Source organism: Platalea leucorodia, assembly GCF_965183815.1.
Source record: "Platalea leucorodia genome assembly, chromosome: 8".
Taxonomy (NCBI): Eukaryota; Metazoa; Chordata; class Aves; order Pelecaniformes; family Threskiornithidae; genus Platalea; species Platalea leucorodia.
The window spans coordinates 45571435-45589199 of record NC_138830.1 but is presented as its reverse complement, the minus strand read 5'-3'; the positions used below and the strand labels follow the sequence as shown (position 1 = coordinate 45589199).

The 17765-nt window shown below is 37.3% G+C and overlaps 1 protein-coding gene across 3 annotated transcripts; it reads right to left on the bottom strand.

The window, feature by feature from the left end:
- Window positions 1-734: 734 nt before the first annotated feature.
- GPATCH1 (G-patch domain containing 1) lies at window positions 735-16496 on the bottom strand. Of its 3 annotated transcripts, none has more exons than XM_082320293.1 (20): window positions 16398-16496; window positions 15200-15334; window positions 14831-14916; window positions 14236-14396; window positions 13793-13890; window positions 13571-13629; window positions 12978-13223; window positions 12017-12164; window positions 11192-11271; window positions 9939-10143; window positions 9000-9287; window positions 6929-7110; window positions 6513-6640; window positions 6108-6241; window positions 5604-5773; window positions 4706-4910; window positions 3530-3640; window positions 2932-3056; window positions 2265-2410; window positions 735-1017 (listed from the first exon to the last, which is right to left on the bottom strand). In XM_082320293.1, the coding sequence occupies exons 1-20, from the start codon at window positions 16474-16476 to the stop codon at window positions 996-998; spliced, it is 2808 nt and encodes a 935-aa protein (XP_082176419.1). In that variant the 5' UTR covers window positions 16477-16496; the 3' UTR covers window positions 735-995. The 3 variants fall into 3 exon arrangements, with proteins under 3 accessions (XP_082176419.1, XP_082176418.1, XP_082176420.1); XM_082320292.1 differs by having other exon boundaries at window positions 12978-13230; window positions 13572-13629; XM_082320294.1 differs by lacking the exons at window positions 735-1017; window positions 2265-2410; window positions 2932-3056; window positions 3530-3640; window positions 4706-4910 and adding an exon at window positions 5244-5506 and having other exon boundaries at window positions 12978-13230; window positions 13572-13629.
- Between the last annotated feature and the right edge of the window lie 1269 nt (window positions 16497-17765).

Here is a 17765-nt window from a genome sequence, read left to right as displayed (position 1 = left end):
CCATCACTCAAGTTTTCTTGTCGACTTTACATTTAAAACCACACAATCTGTGTCTCAACACAAGACTATTCTATCACTTCGCTCTCATCAAGAGCTGTCACAAAGCTGTGAATACCAAAAAATGTATTAAATCAGGCCCCAGAGAACTGCCATCTACAACAGCGAATTTCAGTGTAAGGCTTTTGTTCATAGTTTTAAGCAAAATGTTCTCGGTTTCCCTGTGCAAGACCCTGGAAAGAGAAGTTCTCTGGGTCTATTCTAACAGCCTGCAGTATTAGTTCACACTTGATATTAAAATAATTCTACAAGATGACAATGGCTTTTTAAATGTAGCACATGAAACAAAAAGAAAAGTGGTATAAACAGTTTCCGTTGTAAGTACATAAAATAAGGCAGGTTATAATTATAGTACTAATCTTTTAGTACATTAGCCTTAATAATTTGTGTCAAAGTGACAGTTTATTGGTTTAAGTCTGCTATGGTAAATGCTATATACAATTTGGAGATGTAAAAATAAACTCCAAATACAGCCAGATACTGCAAAACTACAATGTGAAATTCTGCATTAGACTCATTAAAAATACCTGCACCCAATACAAATTTTACATTGCTTTAGTTTTTAACTTGCTAACTTAATTCAGACCGAAATTTACTCTCCAGCATTTTAAGGGTCCTAGGCAATGACTTACCACACAAAAATGATTTTTAATACTTAAGTTTATTAAAATATCTTGTTTCATGTTAATTAAAACAGAGCCTGCAGTATTTTAGATTATGCTGCCCAGAAAGGAGTCTTTTCAACATTCCATAATCCATACATTTTGAACATATGAAGCATCACAAAATAAACATCTGCACATTTACTTTCGAACAAATTCAATATGAATACAGTATCTACAATGCTTCAAAGTATACATGATTGATCTACCATCATGGAGGAGATCAAAAATTTGAGATCAAAAGTCACACAGCACCGAAGAAAGCAAGCTACCTCTTCAATACTGAAGTTGTTTTAATCTAAAAGGAAGAAAGAAAAAGAGGTCAGACTGAATAGAAACATGCAACATTAAGAATATTTAATTACTTGAGCAGTTTCTTAAACATCAGTTTAAGAGACAGATCTGAGTTATGCAAGATAAAAACATTTTCTCAGTGATGTAAAGAGAGCCACGCAAATGTGAAGACTTCCAAAGTAACTGCTTGTACAAAGAAGTCTCACTATTCTGTGCAAAATGCATAAACCCCTATTTTAGCTATTTAGAAATCAAAGGAGTAGTTGTTTGGGTTTTTAATAAGAAAACACCAATACATAACTGAAGCTCAGTTCCAAAGGAATGGAAGGCAGAGTCCTTTGGAATGGCAGCCTTTCCACTGGTACATGTCCGTTCCACTAAACCTCTAGACCCAAATCGTTTTGGCACTAGGTCAGCTGGATGTGGTATTTCAACAAATGTGTTGAGAACTCTCCTTTAGCTAATAAGAGACACTAACCAGAAGCCAACACAGTGACTGCTCCATATGGGATGCACTTAAAGTTGACTATGATCTGAACTACAGACAGTTACTTTTGTTTGTACTTTACTTCAAGTGTGTGAGCAAAATGAAATAGCAAATTGTTCTTTTTTTATTTTCACATTTCTGTTGGCACGATGTCGAAGTCTTTAGTTTATAAAAATGTACCAGCACAGTCTAAATTTAGCAGACATGTACATGACTCAAGCATTGTTCCGCTTGCTTCACTGCTCCCTGCTCCAGCACAGAATTATCTTAAGCATCAGTGCCACACAATGGATCTATTTGAATCAGATCTTTTGCTAGTTATCAACAAACCAAAGCAGACTCAAAACATTCTGAAGTAGACAATGTTGCTTTCAGTGTCTCCAAGTAAAGAGAAGTAGACAAAGTAACAGACATAATGAATCACCACCTGCACTTTTTCAATTTTTAATTCCCATTCAAAATACCTTCCAAAAATATCAGTCATCTTTAACTATAACCTCCATTAACCAGCAGTTGTGTATTTAGTGCCCTTTACCTGAAGAGGCTTCTACCCTAAAATTAATTACCCTCTAGCCTAGGATACCTAATATTTGTAATCTTTCCTCACTTTATTAAAAAAAAAAAAAGTGAGCAGTATTTTATAGTCATAGAGAGACTGGCTACATATTTGCTGCAAATAGGTTCACTAGAATGACAACTCATAAATTGAGGTTTTAGTTATCCACTGCAGAATTTGCAAGTGTTTAAGTGAACTTTCTGTTTACCTTCTTAGAAGTTCTTTGGGTGACAAGCCTGTGGTATCTGTATCACTACGGCTGTCACTGCTATCTGCAGTGTCTGAGCTGCTGTCTTTTTCCGATTTTTTACTCTTGTGTTTTCCTTTGTTTTTCTGTTTCTTGTGTTTCTTTTTCTGTAAAAAGAAGAGAAATAATTCTTTATTTTGTTGTGAAAGACTTGGGTCTTTCTGAAAGGCAACAACAGCAAAAAGTTGATTTCAGTGTAGACTCCAAGCTTAACTGAAACCGAACACTTAACAATGACTCTTTTCCACTACTCAGGCTGAGCTAAAAAATATGTACCAAAATCACACATTTCATCCTAAACACTCACCCCGCCCTAAAATAGAAATATCATTACTATCTGTATAGAAGCCATGAATTATACGCAGTTCTCAGAATATGCCTAACATCTTCAGCATACAACATTAAACTACCCACAATACTGTATCAGTAGTCACATTGTATATATGGAAACAGCAGCACCCTAGTTGGACAGTTTTCTGTTCTGAACTTCAGGTTTCAAAACACCCGAGAAACTCAGCTGCTTAAGTTCTAGTCCCAGTATATCTATTTTCTACAATCTATCATAAATAATAAAAAAATTTGACTGGCAGATCAAGGAATCAATAAACTGTTTATTTAAAATAAATACCTTTTCCTTTTTGTGTTTGTGTTCTTTCTTAGTCTTGTGTTTCTCTCTGTGCTTTTTATGTTTTTCTTTCCTACTAGGCCCAGGAAAACTCGCTGGCACCACTGCTTCTTGTTGCCAAGTAGGCCCTAAAAGCGCAAAGCAAATGCAAAAACAAAAACAAGACCAAAAAAGGGCAATTTTATTATTAAATCCTATGTTACTTTTAATCTAATAGGATAGTTAAAAAAAATAAAAAAACCAAACCTAAGCTTTGAAATGGAAATGAAATGTCTAAAACTCCTAACTCCAGCCTTACTACTGTAATTAAATGCCTTTGCAATCTGTTATTAAAAGAAATTGCAAGGCTGGTCCTATATTTTCACTACAATTTTTTATCATTGCTTCTACAGAGCTACAGCAAAACTGGTACACAGGCAAGGAGGTTCCTGCTAGCGGATCATAGCGTGGTAACAAAGCATTTGCTGATGCCAGTTTAACGTAACACAGGCCTTAATAGGTAAAGTGCCTATTCACAGGTGTTTTTTAAAGAGAAATATCATGTATCTTACACACAACTTCAATGTGCAGAATTTACACACTAGAAGTCTACAGAACCTACCAGAAGAAAAAGCTGGAGGCAGCTTTGGTCCAAACTCCTCTGTTGCATCCAGTTCCTGCTTTGAAGTAGGCAACAAAGAAACGCCAGGATCAGTTGTAGCAGCCACATTCTCTATGAAAAAACAAAACTTCTTTATTTGAAAGGAAAATAAAGTAACACTTTTTCCAAGAAGTGCTGAAGAAAGTTAAAGGAGGCTTTCTAAAAACCTCTAAGAAAGCAAATTGATCAGCATCCTGTATCTCTGTGGACTGCTTTGGCTGACTGGATAGCTGACATTCTGAAACATGTCAACATACTGTTGTTTTTTTTTTTTCTTTCCTTTTTAATCAAAATTGACCTTTTACACTATACAATTACTAATTAAATTAGTACCAGTGCATGTGTTTGTAACACAATACTACTTTTCCATTACTTAGAATGAATAAAAGACTCCACAAGATGTATGAAGTTAATGAACACTAAAAGTTAGATGTTAACAGAACCAACTGTGACAGTAAGTGGACAAAGTATTTCCATTGTAAGCTAAGTATATTGTACATTTTGTTAATTTAATGTCATCCTGAAAATATGGGAACTTTTTAAAGCTCACTTATTAAATTTTACTAGAATGTGAAGAAAAAGATTGGTCTTCTCCCTCTCTTGTGGAAGTATTCTTGCAACTTGTATAACTAGAATACAAATAAAATGCAACTTTTTGACGTCTTAGAAAAATTATTTCGACATTATATTTTATTGGAATGTCAGTATTTAGAGAGTGATTTTAATCATCAATGAAATGCAAGTTATTTATTTCTGAAGTTGTCAAATATCCACCACAAGACAGTCATAATTTATCAATCTATCCTACAATGTATCATCAGTATAAAAGTTTCCCTGTATTTCTCAGTGAAGTATGCTCTAACATTAGAGGTTTTGTTCCCCCTCACCGTTAAACAAGCATATTCCATAGGGCAGTTTGCTTGTAAAATCTACCCAAGACACATGGCAACGTAAAAAACACTATAACATGCAAGGCCTTATTCAGTGCTGTATTATTCAGTTTCTACATGCCTAGCTCCTCCAATGCCGGATGATCTGCACAAGAGCATAGCACTGTCCTAGCAGTCCTGGAGTATCTGATTCATAAATGAAGCTTTTACAAGGCATTTATAAAAATGAACATCCATGAAGTACTACCTTGTACATTAGATGAAGAGCTGTCTGGTAGATCATCTTGCTTGGTGGTTTCTGAATCTATTACCGAAGTAGTTGGTTGCTGTTCTTCATCACTCTCTTCTTCAGAGGAAGATGATTTTTCATCTGAGGAACTCACAAAGATGGCCTTAAATAAGTCCATGGATGGTCTGCTTTCTTCTTCCTGATCCTTATCTTCATTAGGTACCTGCAAAACAGCATCATAACAAACTGTATTTAAACACTAAAGAAACTAACAGTCTCTCTCTGAAAAAGTAATAACTTCAAATATGCTGACATGTATTTACAAAACACTCAAATCACAATAGCTGTGAAATATACAATCTTAGGAACTGCTAGTCCAAAATAGTAACACTCTGGAACACTGCTAAACTAAGTCAATGTTCTGTAAAGGGTAGCGCAATTTGTGCTACACAGACAATTGAGAATAGGTTCCCATATATTATAAATTCTAATTCATTAATTCAAACTTCAATTATACACTACTAAATTTTAGCAAAAGGAAAACATCACCTTTCTCCCCAAAGTATGCACCCTCCTCCATCCAAAGCAGAAAAAAATACATTCTGCGCCTGCGAGCAAAGTGGGTGTAAGGGACTGATTTTAACTCCCAGGCTGCTGAGCTACATTTTATCTTCTCTTAAGCTGCTACTTCAAGTACAGTCATACTTGCTGTCCTTGTATGCTGTAAATGTTTTACATCTCAGTCTTATAAGCTCAAAATTCTTCAAAGTACAGTCTCACGTCTTTGCTTATCCCGAGTTGGCTCTTCTGCAAACTGACCTGTATTAAATCAATTCATACATTACCCAACCTTCTTTCAGGGTTGTGAAGGTTTACAGCTATTCCCCTTTAAGTTCAAACACGGTTGTAAACTCACCTCAGTGGTAAGAGTTTCACTCGGCCCAGTTCCACATTCGTCTGCTGCTGGCACTGGTGGCTGCTGCTGAACATCAGCTTTTGATCTAGCAAGACTAATGAATTCACTGATAGAATCTTTTTTCTCCTTCTCTTTATCTGACACATCCCATCTTGAAGGTTTCTTTGATTCTAGAAACGTCCCAAACATTAAATCAGTTGCATGCCAAATTATCCTGCGTTTCATGGCCTATTCGATTTTAAATTACTCTGCTTCTTCAGTAGTTTGACATTTTTTGAATCTTTCTAATGAATGTCTGACCTATAAACGTCTTCTAGTTAGAAGAAATTAGCGTAATGTCACTGACTTCAGTTTTTATGTCACTGAATTTATTTTCAATTTCTTTGTTTGGGGTTTTTTAATTAAAAAAAACATCAGGTGGATAAGTTCTCCATGACAAAGATATGCTTTTTCTATACTATTATCTTATTAATAGCTAAATGAATAAAGTAACAACAAACTTACTATTGAGACTGTTATTCTGTTGGATTTTTTCATTTGTTGCTTGAGTTACAGACGTGGTGGGCTCAGGCAGGGTTAAGAAATTAAACACAGAGTACTTGTCTCGTTTCACTTTTGGTAACCCAACAATGGAAGAACTAGAGGGAAATAAAAATGTTGATTATTGTTTTCAACACAGAAAAGGCCTCAAATTATCTACAACAAGCTGAAACACCTACAGTAGTCCTTAAAATGCATACTATTTTGTCAGAGGTCACCATGTTTAATGAGGCAAATAAAAACATTGGGCAGTTCTATATTACATCTATTACGACATAAAAAGAAAACATCAAGCCAGATTTTCCACAAGCATATGAAAAACTCAGAATTTTCAAAAAGTGTTAAAAATATCAGTATCAATCTTCTTACTCAGGATATGGATCAGGAACATTAAATCTTCTACACAACAGCTTTTCAGGATGCCATTCAAACTTGTCTCTTGTGAGTTTGCCAAACATCTTCATCTTCACAGCAGTTTCCTTATCATCAATATCATTCTGAAAAAGTCAAACATTTATAGCTGCTAAATAAGTAACAACTTACGGAATTGACTATTACTGTTGTAAAACTTAAGAACAGGACAGAAACATAAATACTTAAGTGTAGTTTAAGAAGTCACTGCTTCCTATGCAGTGAGTGTTTTTTCAAAAGTTTGCTAAACAGAAGGGCAACAAAACACTGACGTTATACCTACAAAAGAGTTTTAAAGAAAAAGAATTTTGGAAGTCAGGGTTAAGGCAGCAACTGCAGCTCCAAGGTATTAAAAGACTGTAAACAGCATGCACCTCTTGGTCGCGAGGAACTTCAACTTTGTCAACATCATCTTCATATTTAGCCCGGGTAAACCTGGATGACAGTGTTGAATTTGAGGATTTGTAGAACATTGCTGCACGGAAGAACTCCTCTTGTTCTCTTCCTCGTTCCCATTCTGTCATACTTGGGTCTAAATAATGTTCCAATGTATCTACTATAAGATAAGGAGAGAAATGCTTAGCAGAGATTACATCTTTCTTAGCTCTGATGCTTTTCAAACAAAAAATAAGATAGTAAGCAAACATCCTTGCAAGTATTTAATGAGTATTTAGCTTAAGCATAGTATTAATCTCAACTGTGTTATTCCTTGATAAGCTGAGGTAGTTTTTCAAGATAGCAAGAATGACGGCATTTGCTAAATGCAAGATAGGTATTTTAAATAATTTTACTTGTAATGCTGACTCCTTACTCATTGCCCTCTAAGGAACGTTCAAAATACTTAATGCATTTAATAGGTGTTTAAAACAAAAACGTATAAGCCAAAGCTTTCTCAAATAACTAAAACACAGAACAAAAAAGTTAACCAATGAGTAAGCCTGGCCAGGCTTTGGTAACTTCAAGGGGCTTTCTGGTATATAAAGTGCCCACTGATAAATACAGAATTTGGACACAGGTTTTTGCAAAAAATACAGACTATGTTTAAAGCAACAGGTTCACATTTGCTCCCAGAAAGAATAGGAAATAACACCAGCCAAGCAAAGACACTCTTACAAACAGGATCTTAATCATTCAAGTTATTTAAATATTTCTGCATGTTCATCATTATGACTAAGGAATCACTTACAGTCATAAGAGGATATTCAATTTTACACAGGCTAAAACCCAGTCCTGAATGGAGGAATTGTGGGTTCAAAGCTCAAGTAGTCTGTGCCAATGCGGTAACCAGAAGAGGCTACTGACCAGGAAATCTTTTTTCATATAGTGAAAAGGATTATTTAAAGAAATACTGTAATAACAAAACAAGATTTTCTACCTGACACTATACCCTTTCCTCTGCAAAACTTTGCTGCTGCCCTTTTTCTTCTTCCCCCAAAGCCCCTTTGTTTTGAAAATACAAACCAACATTTTTGTTGTTTTATTTTAAGACAATCTAGATTCACCTGCTGCTGCTGATCTCCCTAAATCAGATTTCAGCTTTTTATGCCTTACAGAAAAATCACAATACTGGGGAACTCACCACAAGGCATCGTAAGTACCTGGTTTAATGTAAGATATACCACAGTATCATTTAATAGCAAAAACCTAAACAAAATGGAAGGAGACTGAAACAGCATGAAAAGAGCAGATGAAGGGGTTGGGGGTTTTTGTTTGTTTGTTTTGAGTAAGAGCTCTGCATGTATGCTATGATCTTACAGCCACAAATTTTTCTGAGACGAACATAAGTGACAGTGGCAGTTTGAGTATCCAAAGGACACGTAATACAAGCTTTATCAAGACAAGTGTGAACTACTTCCTCATTTTAGGGTCCTTATCTCCTCTGGAAGTGCAGGCTATGGGTTTTCTTTTGATTTTTCCTGTCGTGTGTGGGAAAAGGCAAAAAATTGCCATTCTACTGTGACCTGATAATCTTTCTGCCTTTATAGGGACTGTCAGTTTTACTCCTCAAAAGAGAAACAAACTAAATGAAAATGCTTGTTCCATGCATAGTTTATGGTACTGGCCAAAGCTGAAGTCTACTTCGGCCAATGAAAGAAGGGAAACCTAGAAATACAGGCAATTAAGTAGAACATCCTTGAGAACTTCACTTCTGCTCCAGCATGAAAGTATGAATTGTAATGCCTAAAATCAAGTCTTGCTGACATGTAAATTACCAAGCAGTTTTCCTAAAGTGAACACAATTAAATATCAGTAAAAATTTCTTTAACATTGGCCCTAAAAAGAAGTAGAGGGAGAAATGCTGTGGAATTCAGGAAGAGAACTCATAGCAAACGTAAAATGCAACAGGACGAAAAAGGGGAAAAAAAGGGGGGGGGGGGGGGGGGGGGATCAAGAAATATTTTTTCAAAGAAAAATTAAAATGTCATGATTAATCTCTTCAGTTACCTTTTTCTCCTTGTTTAAGACTTTTCACAAAACTTTCATATCTTTTTTGTTTTTCTGGATTTCTTGCAAATGGTTTGAAGTCACTAGAACCAGCATTTGCTAACTGCCCCCCCAACAACATTTGCCATTTGTGAGAAGCATCATCTGGGGAGGCTGGCTGGAACCTGCTATTTCGTGACTGCTGAGGCAACGTTCTTGCTTTCATTTGTTGTTCAGATGCTTGTTTCACTTCTTTGAGTCTTTCTCTATCTTTCTCAGACAGATATTCCAAAACAGAAGGAGCTGGACCTAAAAAAAAAAAAAAAAAAAAAGCAGTAAGAGACAAATAGAAATAAAAAATTACCTCAACTATTCCTGCACTTTAGTGGAGAAAAAAAGCCTACCACTATGCATATACATTCAGAGAAAATGCTCTGAAGCATCAATAAACAGTATAGCGGCACAGATAGCAGATTAAAAATTGGCCACTATTGCATCTTTTATGCTATTTACCACATATTTACATATTACTTTGTAAACTTCACTATTGCAGATACAAATGCTAACCACATTTACAAATTACCTTTTTAGGGAATTTGCATGTATTTCAGTGAAACCTCACTTTACAGGGGAAAAAAAAAAAACTCACAGCCTACTATATTCTGAATTCATAAGAAGGCCACAAGACAAAGAAAAAAAACCAAACAACACAACAAAGCACAATCCCACACATACTTTTCGTCTTTGAAAGATTTAAGTAAATGAAAATACAGGCAGATATGTCAACAATTCACCTGCCGAGATGAAACTGAACAATGACAAGGTATTCTAGCTAATCCAACTAGATTTAATATTTTTGTATTAGAAAATAGTGTTCAAGGCTGGACCAATTTTTTACTGTTATATAAACAAACAGGGAACCTGAAACACCAGCAAAGGTGCGGTCACATATATCAATACCTTTTAGACCAGTCTCTCCTAGTCGTTCCCTCCTCTGAGACGCATTCAAAGCATGCCTGCTTTGTTGTGTCGTATCACTCTCAAGTTTTCCAGTCGATTCCTCTAATGCCTTCTGTAAACGGTAGTTTTCATTCCCAGCTGCTATCACAGGTCGGAAGTAATGGACTGGTCTGTAATTTCGTGGCAGGTCAGGTGGTGGATAAATCTTGGCAGGAGGACGACAAAACAAAAATCCACTAAGAGAGAGATACAACTTTGTATTTAACACTTACAAATGTGTTTCAGAAAAAGTCACCTCAATCTAAAAATTCCTCAATTACATCTTAGCAGTAGAAACAGATATTACAAGCTTCCGATTCTTTTAGACCCAGTCAGTAAGCGGCATCGTAATACAAACTTCGGGTACAAAATGTTACATCGTTAATATGTAACGATTATGAAAAATAGGAGAACGTGCACATCAAGCCACAGCAAAATTAACAAGAGTCTTAATATGCATTGCTTTTATTTGAGAAAATGCTCTTGGTATTGCTTAATAATTAATTTTTTTTAAAACAGAAGTCGCATGATTTAATCAATTAATTGAACTATTGAGGAGTACTGTGCTTACTGTATTTTAATATCTTTCAAAGTCCTTTTCCCCCAACGTGGTTCATTCAACTTGTTACTTCAAAGGTTATCCCCGTGCCTCCTATATGATGCAATTTTATATACCACGCAAATGTTCTTCTGTTTTCTTCTTGAGAAAGAGGACCATGTCACACAATTCTGTTTGTCATTCTAATTTATGCAAATATATATACGGCATAAATGATGCAAACTTGAGAATAGGGCTAACAAATTAACTTGTCACCAAAATAGTGAAGTGGATGAAGCACGGGGCCTGATTTTTACAGAAAACTGAATGCTACATCTGAAAGATCTAGAAGCAAAAGATGTACATTTTTTTAATTTCAAACTTAAATAAAACCATTCCTCTAACTTTATGCCAAATAACAGTAGATAGTGCAGAAGGCATTTGTTCAAAGCCAGTACGTAGGCAAAGTTTAAATTCATCCAGCAGTCTGACAAATTTTAGGTTTGTATTGAATAGCCTCCAACACTATAATTTTGCTCATTCAGCAATCTTTATTGCTGACCAGAACTTTTATTTCTAAGAACATAAAAACCACTGAGCAACAGTAAAGTCCATAGAGCTCACATGTCAATTTGCTGATGTTACTCTTAATACAAAAATATCAGTATCTGCTTACCTTGCTCGGAGTTGATGATTTTGATGCCAAGGAAAAACCATCCAAGATTTTGCCTATATATCTAACTTCTCTTTCAGACCCTACAAAATAACCATAGAGTTGGTCAATATTTAAAACATGTATGTTAAGCAAAAAGCATTTTTTCTAAATATTTTCCATTTTTCAATACATTTTATGGAGCATTATTGTAGTTCTTTGTCTCCACTGCCTTTTACTTAAAAATTCAGGGTTCTGAATCTCGATTAGTATTATACAGCTAAAAAACTACTATCAGAGAGATTGCTGCAAGACCAACATGGCTAATAGTGAGGCAACAGTACCACTACTGTGCATAGCTAACATCGTGAGTGCCATTAATTGTGTACAACTAACGTCAATAGGTACTCTACAAATCACTACAGTATTTCATGCACTTAAAAGTTGCACCAAAAATAAAGTGGTATCAAGATACAATTTACAAATGTTATTTGAAAATACACAAATATATCTAAAAAAAAATCCTCTTTGCAAGTATTGGGTCATATTTTGTAACCATGATTCACAATCATTTGTTTCCTTCAGTGGAAAAGCAGCACATATTGTCCTTTTAAAAATATAATTTGGGGGTTTAATCTGCATTGGGATTAGTGGAGGACTTTGGAAATTATTTCCACATTTGGACACTTCAATATAGAAGGAAGACTAGATGAAATTTTGGATAACAGGGCTAGAAGATACAAGTCCACTGAAAATTAAAATATTCGGAAAACAGAGACTACACTTATGTCATATTTTTTCCCCAAATACAAGTTATGCTAGCTCTTTAGATAGAACTGCAGTTCTTACTTTTTTTTGATTTATACTGCTTAGGCGCTGTCCAGCCATACAAGCCATCTCCAGGTTCCTCATCTTTTAGAACTGTATCATATTTTGACAGTGTTTCAGTTGCATAAATATCATCGTCTTCTTCCTCTAAAGCTCCTACGCCAAAAGCCTAAGATATATTTTAAATAATGAGAATGGAAAAGTGTAAAAATAATATTTTTAAGTCACATGTCAGAACACATCTACATGTATATCTATCCATCTATATTATATAAAATGTCCAGTATACATATATGTACTGGGAAAAATGTACAGCTTCACAAAAAAAGAGTGCTACCAACTAGTGGGGAAAAAAACCCCAAACCTCACTGAACACAAAAGCAAGCATATTCCATTCCCTTGGCAGGGAGGGACAGTGAGTTTGGTCTGTACAGGATGAGGACAGCAGCCTAATTCCACAAGGTAACATTTGCATTCTGACTAAGAGCAGGTTAAGTTCTCAAAAGAAAAAAAAAATTTAAGTTGGTCTGAAAATTAAACAAGCATAATTCCCAGAAACATAAATTCACAGAGCTTCTACATAAGAACTACAAATACCATGGAGGGAAGCAAAACCTCTCTAGCTAACAGATTCAACATTACTGAAAGTAAAATTGACAAAAAAATGTAAACTAAAACCATATTGGATATCAACCTTCTCTAACCAAAGTTACACAAAAATTTTCTCCTCCCAGCTACTCAGAGTGAGGTATTTTATAGTTCTCTTTAACAGTATCGATGAATGAAGGCATTTAAGAGTTCTAAGGATTTGGCCACATCTTCATATTAAGTAAAAAAAACCAAAAAAAATCCTGTTCTCAAACCACACTAAAGATTTCTTACAATAACCCTACAATGACTAGGTGCCTTCCACAGAAGAAAAAACAAAATTTATTTAGATTTTACTGCACTAATAATAAAATGCATTAAAAAATGTCCCTACCTGACCTGTAATACCTAGTTTTCTTCCTTTACTGTGTCTCAAATCACCAAGTAAATTGCTTGTGTCTTCAGAACCATCCGTGAAAAGATTCAGGTGTCCTCTTCCAGATACACCAAACAAAGCTTGTGAGGGGTCTAAACCCTTATAGCCAAGTCCATGGACATTCTCTTTTGGAGTCAAATCTACAGGCATTACATCTTTCGGCGCAAATGTCACATTCTCTGGCTGGTATTCATCCTCTTCATCCTCGTACAAAATAAAAGTATATAACAGCAAATATGACTAAAAGTTTTGTATGTTGTTGAGCTTTTACAACATTTACTTAACATCAGACTAGGGAAGTTTGCATTTCCTAAATTATGTATGAAAATATGTATGAACTACACCTCCTTAAGCAGCAAAAGAATAAATTCAGTTACATTAAAACCTTTCTTCACAATAAGCATAATAGGTATTTAGGAATACTTCTAACAAAACTTGGAACTGCATGTTAAAATGCTCTTCAAAGACATCAAAGAAGTTTTGGGTTTTTTTTAATATATGTTAGCACACATTCTTACAAACTCAACAAACAACTTTTGCCTGTTCAATACCTCAGAACCCTCAGACAGTCCAGGTGGTAACGCACAACCATATACTTTCACTGCAGGGTCTGTAAGAGACATAATAGTATCATATTCAACTACAATTCCTTATTAAATTTCTCTAAGATCAAAGAAACAGACCAAATAAAACAAGGTTTTAAAATGAACTTTCTAATCAGTGTATGAATGCTAACTTTCTATTAATGAGCTCAGGAACTTCACTGAACTTACCAGGTTTCTGCCTGCGTGGCTTTCTTTTGACTCGCGGTCCAATTCCTTGTCCTTCTTTCCAGCCCATCTTTCGTAACAGTTCAACCCCAACTGTTATTCTAAGGAGAAAACAAAGGGGAAAAAAACACCCCAAACCACATTTTTAATATTTATTGAGGAAATAATTACATATATACCATTTGAAATTATGTTTTTATACCCCACTTTAAAATCAAATCTGAATGTATCAACATTTGCATATACACTACATCCCAGTTTGTAAATGTTTACCTGATACAAGCCTGCACATATGAAACAAAAATCCAGGCCACCTAGAAAGCGTCACACTGCAGATCTTCCAGTCTCTTTCACGGATTACTGTGGTCATACATTACTTTTCTAACCAATACAATACTTCTAAGTGAAAGGAATTGTTTGGTTAACTGTTATTTAAATTTACTTACTTTGATGGTCCTATTAAATCATCAAATGTGGTGGTTCCTGGAATGGCAGCAACTACTCCTGCGATCTGTCTAGCTTTCTCTTTTATTCTGTCTTTAGCTTTGGATGCAAAATCATCCGTGGTTGTAATATCTTTTGGTGCTATCCCAAATTCACTAAGATCCTGGAAAACATAGACAAAATGGAAAAATTTAGATTAAAAATATGTTTCCCTCAAATGCTTACTTACTGTAATGGTAAAGGAAAGAAAACAGGATAGGACCCTCATATTGGCTAATTTTTTCAAGCCATTTATACAGTTGCTTTTTGAGTAACTTGAATGTCATATATTAAATAGCTTCAAAAGTATTTGTATTTTCTAATAGAGAAAGTGAAACGGTTGAGTTCTGGGGTTTTTTAAATATTCAGATTACAGAAGCTTCCTAAGTGAACCTATGAAACATCCTACAGGACCTAGCAGTATAACACTGTACACAAGAAGTAATTTTAAAGTTACTTCCATTTTCACTATTTAAGTTCTTTAGAAGATTTCTTTGCCTGAAAACCTGCTGCCATGGCAACTACTTCCAAAAGATTTGTATTCCTTTCTAAATTTACCTCTTCATCCATGAAGTCTTCTGGTCCAAGAATGGTTCTATCTGCTCTCTTCTGCCGTGATGATACGAAAGCTGAAGGAGTCCATCCTTTAAAGGAAGTAAATATCTATGTAAGGTACTGTAAACTGCAACATAGTATTTGAAAACAATGCAAACATTTCAACCTCACACCTTAAGGATACATCAAGGGAACATCTATAAAACTGCAGTCCAAAAACTCAAGGGGAAATAACTTCAACAATACCGTTTCAAGTATTTGCAGCATAATGAATAGCAGAAAAAAAATGCTTGATGACAGTTAATTTGTTTTCACTAACATTAAATTATGGTAATCAATTACCCCTTCCCAGAAGACAGAAAAATATCTAACCTTCCTTTGTGCCAACAGTGTTAAAGTAACCAGCAGAGAAACCACCAGTAAATGCTCCATGGAAACGCTGATATCGTCCCTTTGCATCTTTAACAGTCTGTTCTTGAAGAGGGACTGGCTTTTTAATTCGTTCACCTACAATCAGATAAATCAGAAACTTAAGTCACAACGTTGCATAAAGAATGGACTCTCCACTTGCTCCAGACGCCATTTCCTCCTTGCAATTAAGAACTGGATCAAATAGTAGCCACCCTGAAGTGGAAAGCATCAGCAGTTTACATTTATTCCCACCCTACTTTAAATATTTGTATACACTGTTGATGCACACCGCTAAAGTAAAAGCATTAAGTGTTCAAATAGAAGTCCTACACTGTGATGAGTTCTGAGAACATTTTTTTTCCTGTGGAAGGACACTTTTAGTTTTTCAGTATGCAAGACCCCTGACAGGATTTCATCACTTAAGTAATTGTCTTGAAAAATAACACCACATCAGAATTGTCCAAAACTGAAACAAAACACAAAAGCTATCGACTTTGACATAAATATTTGCACTTTTAAAACAATATTTCTATGAATTAGGTGGCACAGAACCAGGAGTCACAGCTGTACAGAAGTCCTTGGACGATGCTGAGTCTGTCTCACGAATCTAAGTGTAAGATGTTCACGTTAGTGTAACTGCATACTTGAGATGTTATATATGAACTCTACTTTTTTGTGAGGCTTGGGGAAAGGACAGAAATAAAGACAGGCCCCCAGCTCCAACCAGAGCAGTGCCGGCACAAACCCTGGGGCACGCCAGAAAGCCGGCGTAGCGCCGAGAGGCCCCTTTCACACGCCCGCCGCGGGAAGCCTGCCCTCCGTTCCCAGGCCGCTTCACCCCGCGGCCCCTCGCCGCGGGCCGGCGCCAGCAGCCCTCTCGCAGGCCAGCGCGGCTGCCGAGGCACCCCTAGGCCCCGCGGCAGCAGGCGGGGGAGGCAGGTCTGCGCCGGGCCCACACGGCACAGCTTTCCCGGAGCGAAGGCCGTAAGGAGGCGGACAGCAGCCCCGCACCGGGCCCAGCCGAACGGGGCGGGCCCTCCGGGACACCCCGGCGCCTCACGCCGCGCTGCCTCCCGGCCCGCGCTGCTCCCCAGCGCCCTCCGCAAGGCACGACGGAGGTACCGAGGAGGAGCAAGCGAGCTCCCTGGGGGTGCCTTACCCTCCTGCAGGGGCTGCAGCGCGGTCCCGTAGCTCACCAGGTCCTCCTCCTCGCTGTCGCTGGACTCCGCCGCCGCCATCTTGCCGCGACGGTGGCTCGCGCGGGACACAGCTGCGTCACGTGAGGGAGGCGGAGCGGGGCCCTCCCCTCAGGGACCGCCCGCGATCCCCGGTCCGGGGCGGCCCGGCCCGGCCCAGCGCTCCGTCCCCGTCGGGGAGGGAGTTCCCTGCGGGGAGCTACGGTAGAGCGGGGCGGGCACGGCGGTGACCGGAGCGGGTTAAGAGGTTACGAAGCCCGGCGTTCTCAGTGACTCCAGGCAGCCTTTTGGGCCGGAGAACTCTTGTGAGGAAACGTGGAAAACGCTGCCGTCTGCTGCTCGAAATTAATGGTCCGAAACGTTGTTTGATGTCTTTAAAAAGGAATAACGCTAGAACACGTCAAGCACTTGATAACCGATGGCCGTCCGATCGGCTGCCCCGGAACGCCTCACGCGCCCCGTCAGCCCCGCCGCAAAGCACCTCAGGACCGAGGGCCAGGAAAGGGCACCAAAAATTCCGCGAAAAAGGTTTTACCCCAATCAAGGTGTAAAGCGAACTCCACTCTGAATCGGTAGGACCGAGGGAGGTGTGGATTGAATTGAATTACGGTCTTTAGCAGATACAGGGCAAAATTTGTTTAACCACGGTGCTTTACGAGCTATTGAAAAAGAATGTGCACAGGAATCGGTGCAGAAGTCTGTATTCAAGCCTTTACTAAAAGAGCTTTATCCTTCTACGCTTTCAGGTGTCTCTGCACCTGTTTGGGGAGTCTTGTATCGGGAGAGAAACTTTTACTGAATATATTTTACACAAAGACCACGTAAGAACCAATAAGTACTCACCGGTAAGACCCAAGTGTTCAAAATTTGGATTTTAATTTTGTGGCTTTCCACAGTGTTATCTATGAGAAACTCATATGTTGGTTTTGATTAAATTGGTTTCCCAAGCTTACATTTTACCTGAATACTCAGGTTCATTACAAGCACAATATATTATAAATTGGAAAAAAAACCAAAACAAAAAAACCCAAAAAACCCCCAAACCACCACAAACCCGAACAAAAACCACTGCATTTTGTTCTGAAGATAGATTCCATCAATCCACAACTTTTGTAAGCAAGTATCACCAGTTTCTTGAAATCCTGAAAATAAATCACAACACAGTCTTGAGAAACTCTTGCCTTTAACAGATAAGACTTCTGCAAGTCTAGTGGCATATTCTCTAATCCAGTATTTGTGTTTGTTTGTATACGCAGAACTGGTTTCTTTCAAAGTGAAACTACCCGAGTTTCATGTGGTTTCAGGTTTCCATAGGAAATATTTACACGGTT

What these genes read in the sequence shown, in the direction of transcription:
- GPATCH1 (XM_082320292.1), bottom strand. Translation starts at nt 16,476, where the DNA reads ATGGCGGCGGCGGAGTCCAGCGACAGCGAGGAGGAGGACCTGGTGAGC. An exon ending in AAGACTTCATGGATGAAGAG is followed by an intron (nt 14,397 to 14,830) that starts GTAAATTTAGAA and finishes TATGTTTTCCAG; the next exon opens with GATCTTAGTGAATTTGGGAT. An exon ending in ACAAACACAAAAAGGAAAAG is followed by an intron (nt 2,411 to 2,931) that starts GTATTTATTTTA and finishes TTCTTTTTACAG; the next exon opens with AAAAAGAAACACAAGAAACA.